Consider the following 5594-nt stretch of genomic DNA (forward strand, 5'->3'; position numbering starts at 1 on the left):
TTAGAGACTACGAGTAACCAAACCAAGTTTACCAAGGTGTTTGAATGGAAACTTGTTTTGGTTTTTGTTGATCGAGCCTAATTCATTACTAGATATATTTTGGGTTTAATTATAATGTCCAAATTGAAAGTTTATTTATAGAAAGTGGTTGGTAAATCAAAGTAGTTGGGAGTTAGTAGTAATTGAGATTAAGTGGCTTGTAAATCAAAGTAGCCGGAGTTAATAATTGAGATGAGGTGATTAGTAAATTGAGTAGTTGAGTGTTGAGGTCCTTAGTGAGTACTATAGATAGGTGCTCTCCTCCCTTCATTTGCAATTTGAATGTTGGGAGTTAGTAGTAATTGAGATTAAGTGGCTTGTACATCAAAGTAGCCGGAGTTAATAATTGAGATTAGGTGATTTGTAAATTGAGTAGTTGAGTGTTGAGGTCCTTAGTGAGTACTATAGATAGGTGCTCTCCTCCCTTCATTTGCAATTTGAATGTTGGGAGTTAGTAGTAATTGAGATTAAGTGGCTTGTACATCAAAGTAGCCGGAGTTAATAATTGAGATTAGGTGATTTGTAAATTGAGTAGTTGAGTGTTGAGGTCCTTAGTGAGTACTATAGATAGGTGCTCTCCTCCCTTCATTTGCAATTTGAATGTTATCTTCAAATATTACTTGTCATCTTCATTAGTAGTTCATCGCCTTCCAACATAATCTAAGAAGAGAATAATTTTCCAAATCTTAGTCGTGCCAAATGCTTCTTCACACTGTGAGGAGCACAAAGTGACGATCATGTGTAGCCTTTGTGAGACTTTATACAAAAGATGAGACGGTGACAGAAAGGCAGCTATCGTGATGATGGTTTAGATTTCTCCTCATGTGAGCTTTCTAAGTGCTTTATATCCTCTGACTGGAATAATACTGAAAGCAATGGCAGGGCACTGATATGTCTTTTTTTTTTGGATTTGTTTTCTTTTCAATTATCTAGTGCAGTGATGCTTAACAATATACTGAGCAGTTAGCTGGTCCTAGAATTACACTGCATTGCTCGCCAAGGACCAAATACATGTGAGGCGTATGCAGCAGTGCTGCTACTGCAGCAGTAAGCAGTATACAGAAATGAACGAAATTGACGCATGCATGATGCATCGGAGAATGACAAGGTAAAAGGATTAAGCTCTTTGGAGAGAGCTTCCTTTTGACTGTTGTACTTGTTCTCCCTTTCTTCTCCAAATAAAGCAGCAGCTGTGGGCATGCAGCCATTGCCAACAGCTAGCTAGCAAGTGAGTCAGAGCAGAGCATGCACTCTCCTCTCCCATTTCTAGCATTCAGAAGATACTTTTCCTTTACGCACTTGAAGGGATGAAGTTTCAGGAGAGAAAAAAGGGGAAAGATTAAGCATAATTTTCAGGCATGTTCTTCTCAAAAGATGCACTGAGCATCTTTCATTTGTAGCACAAAGCACACCCTCTAGCAGTTAGGATTTAGATGGCCAAGTTAGAAAAGGAAAAGAATCTCTGTGTGATCGACTCTTTATCTGCAGAGTTCATAAATTGGCAGAAATTAAATTATGATTTTTTTTTTTTGGATTATCTTGTGGCGTTTTATCATTTGTTTTATTGGCAAGGGCCATGGCTTAAGAGTAGAAAAAAGGGGGCTTAGACCAGGAAGCCCTTTATCACCTTTATTTTTTCCAGTAAAACTGCAAAGCATAATTTATGCTACAATACACTCAATATTTTTATTATTACTTTTTTTAATCCAGCTACTCAAATCTTCGACCCGATTAATTTTGTCTGTACACGATCTTCCCTTAATTTATCCATCGGATAAATTCAGAAGGACAGTAGCTCTTGACATAATAGCCTAGCTATCACACTCAATATATTCATTGAGGAAGTTGAGAATTGCCCATCTCTAAATAATTATTTATCTTTTTGACATTTTTAAAAAATCTTGTTAAACTTGTCCGACCATCTATACGAGCAATCTTTTATACAGAAAGAGAAAGTGCGTGTGTGTGAGAAAGAAAGGACCTCCTCCCCATATTCCCTAAACTTGTCGTAATTACTCCCCTGCTCACCTATCCACCCGGCTAAACCCCTTTCAGGCTTAGTTTAAGTCGGACCATAGTCGTGTGATCTGGCCCTGAGATTTGAGGATCCGATCCGGGTTGGACTGAGAAGACTCTGCTCTATCGGGTCTCCTACTTGCCACGTGGTGCTTGTGGCTTCTCCCACGACACTTCCAATTGATGGCTAACGTGACCATATTGACTTTGCGTGGTCAAATGATGTAACTAATGCAAAGTGATTTCCTTCTTTTGTTTCAAAAAATAAAAATAAAAATGTTCTATTTGTTCGTATTCATATATCATGATAGTTAAATAAACACAAACAAACAAATAAGTAAAATCAATAAAAACAATGATAAGGGACAAAATAAATGTGCCACAAACACCAATACACAGCAAAAGACAGCGACCGAGAGATTACGTCAGCAGAGTTAACTCGTTGCGGTTTATAAATTGTCAAAATTTGAGGGAGAGATACGAAAATACCGGAAAACTTAATTAAAATTCGAAGGCTTCCCTACGATAGATCGGACAAAGGAGGAGGCCACATCCCTCTCCAAACTCCACGAAAACGACGATAAATATCTTTGCAATTAGCTCCTCAAGATTTTTCAAATTTTTATTACAACCCCTGGCCCACAAGTTACAGATGGCAGCTGTTGATTGCCACTGCGGGACGTGGGCCCCACTCCGATGCGGCGCCTCGTGGTCTATCGTAGTCGTCGGTGAGGAGCCGGTGCTCGGTTCTTTTTTCTCCGATTTAATTAAAAATGGAAAATAAAATAAAAATTATATGAAATTTAATTTAATTTAATTTATTATTTTAAATAAAATAAAAGATAAACGCTTCGTAGCGGTGCAGCGATCCTATAAAACAGACCACGTCACCCAACACGAATGGTCACTCTCTCTTTGACACTGCCTGCGCTGCTGCTGCAGCATCAAACGGATTAACGAGAGCAGGCGGCCGCGATTTTCCAAAAATAGAAAACTGCGCTCCTGCGCCAGCCACCGCCAGCGCTGTTGCTCCTCCACCGCAACCTCTCTGACACTACCTACCCGGCTACAACTGCATATTATCACTCATCGTCTCTCTTTCGCCTTTGTTCTGCTTTTCTTCCGAGGCCTTCGTTGGTGTACTTGTGCTTCCTCTTTCCTTCAATTCCTCTGCTCCGCTCTCTTCTTTTTCAGGTAATTTCCTGTCCCCCACTATTTATTTCTTCAATGGAGATTCGGTTTGTGGTTGTGATTGGACTCTTGTGTCGTTTCTTGGTTGGTTTGCAGGGAGGAATTCGAGCAAGGGGAGGCGTGGTCGATGCGAGTAGAGTAGAAGGGAGGAGGTCATAAATGGAAGCTGACTGGTTGGTTGTGCCTGCTAAGCGGACGGAGCACGTCGAGGTGACCTCCAAGACTTTGCCGCCGGGATGCAAGCGCCGGCGATGCGACGTTTCCAGGCCACACACCGTCAGAATCTTCTGCGACGACCACGACGCCACCGACTCTTCCGGCGACGAGGGTGAGTGCCGCGGCGTCCGACGCTACGTGCAGGAAATCCGCTTCGAGTACCGCCCCTCTGCGGCCGCCGGCAAGAGCAAGCCGAGAGCTAGGAAGAGAAAGGCGGCGGGAGGTTCTTCTGCTTCCATGGCCGCGTCCGGAGGCGGCGATGGAGGGGCGAGGAGGTTCCGTGGCGTCCGACGGAGGCCATGGGGCAAGTACGCGGCCGAGATCCGCGACCCGTGGCGGCGGGTACGAGTGTGGCTGGGCACGTACGACACCGCCGAGGAGGCGGCTAGGGTTTACGACTCGGCCGCGATCCAACTCCGAGGCCCCGACGCCACCACCAATTTCTCCCAGAAGCCCTCCGCCGCTCCGTCGTCCACCCCACGTTCCAAGAAGTACCTCTCCACCAGCATCCTCACCTCCATGTCTGGAGGCTCCCATTCCGGCGACGAATCGCCAAACCTCTCTTCCCCTACCTCCGTCCTCCGCGACTTCTCTTGCTCTTCCAATGTCTCCACGAAGGCATCCCTCGAGGTCGTCGGAAGGCCAAACTCTCCGCCTCCAGCCTCCGACACCGCCGGGCTTCGCTTACCGTGGCAGCTCACCGGCTTTTTGCCCATCGAAGAGGCGATGCCACACGACGATTTCCTCGGCTTCGATGCTTCCGAGCCGAGCCTTTTCGGCGACTACTCGGCTGACATCGGCTTCCTGGCCGAGGAGTTGAGCCACGCCTTCCTCAGCTCCGGCCTCGAGTTCGGCACCTCCACGTGGCACGGCGGAGACGACTATTTTCAAGAAATCGGCGATTTATTCCCAATCGAACCGCTCGCTGGCATCTGAGTCCGTTACACAGGAACAGAACCGTCGTGCAGGGCACGCGCGGAGAATCCCATGGAAGCTATCCTTAGACCGTCAGATTCCAGCAGTATTCAATTTGGGACGTCGATCTGTCTCGCTGTCAATCGTGAAATTTTACGATAATATAAAAAATGAGGGCATTTTCACAAAATCTTCGTCCATTTTGTACCTTTTTAATAAACTTATTTTACTATGCGAGATGTAAAAGAAAAAACATTGCAAATTAATTTCCTTTATATTTTCTTTAGCAACTGACAAAAAAAAAACACATATTTAAAATTATTTAATTCCTTACCTCTCCAGTTAACTACTGTTCAAAAAAAATACCACGAAGAGGGGTAAAATACAAAATAAGTATACTCTTTGAGAAATTTACTGAGTCTTTTAAAAATTTCAAATTTTAAATATTTTTTTGATCATTTAAAGATTAATTATTTTTAGTTTCAAGATTAACTAAAATAATTATAAATATAGACAGCGTGGGGAGCTGGAGGTCGGACTATAATTGATGCCGTCCCAAGAAAATTGGCATATTCACGAAAAAAAACCCCAACAAATTAGACAAAGAAGCCGTTATTGGCCGAATCCCAACTAAATTTATTCATTAATTAATAAATTGTATAATACAAACGTACAAATACTATACGCCTATCTTGGCGTTTGTTTTGAACTCATTTGCACGTATTATTTATTACAACAAACTCATTCTACGAATATACCTAGCTGTTTGACTCTACTTTAGATCATACTACATATCGCTGACATGTTTAATAGCAATTTGACATCTTTCTAGCATTTTTGTGAATAAATGTCATCGAATAAGTTAACGATGAACTCAATTTGACATCTTTCTAACATATGAGAGTATCCAATTTTATAAAAAAATATGAATGACCCATGTCGTAAACAAGTTTAATTCACACACATTTTTTATAGGAAAATGTTTTGGTAAATCTGAAAAACGAGGGGAATTGCCTTTAATTATTCTAATGAAGAGCCATCAATGAAACTCATTTAATCGAGGAGGTTTAATTGCAGTAATAATTACAGTATAATTCTGTTGAATAGAAAATAAAATAAAATAAACTCACAAATTTCCAGGCGTTGAAAGCTGTAATATAAAATAAGATAAAATAAAAAAATCGTGGCCATTAAATTGCATGGCGGGCGGCGTCACG

General features: G+C 42.2%; 1 protein-coding gene across 1 annotated transcript; it reads left to right on the top strand.

The window, feature by feature from the left end:
* The first annotated feature begins 3018 nt into the window (after positions 1 to 3018).
* On the top strand, positions 3019 to 4607 carry LOC122049143 (ethylene-responsive transcription factor CRF1-like). Its single transcript, XM_042610582.1, has 2 exons — positions 3019 to 3249; positions 3343 to 4607. Exon 2 carries the CDS (start codon positions 3406 to 3408, stop codon positions 4396 to 4398), a length of 993 nt encoding a protein of 330 aa, XP_042466516.1. The 5' UTR covers positions 3019 to 3249; positions 3343 to 3405; the 3' UTR covers positions 4399 to 4607.
* The last annotated feature ends 987 nt before the right edge of the window (positions 4608 to 5594 follow it).

Source organism: Zingiber officinale, chromosome 2B (assembly GCF_018446385.1).
Source record: "Zingiber officinale cultivar Zhangliang chromosome 2B, Zo_v1.1, whole genome shotgun sequence".
Lineage (NCBI taxonomy): Eukaryota > Viridiplantae > Streptophyta > Magnoliopsida > Zingiberales > Zingiberaceae > Zingiber > Zingiber officinale.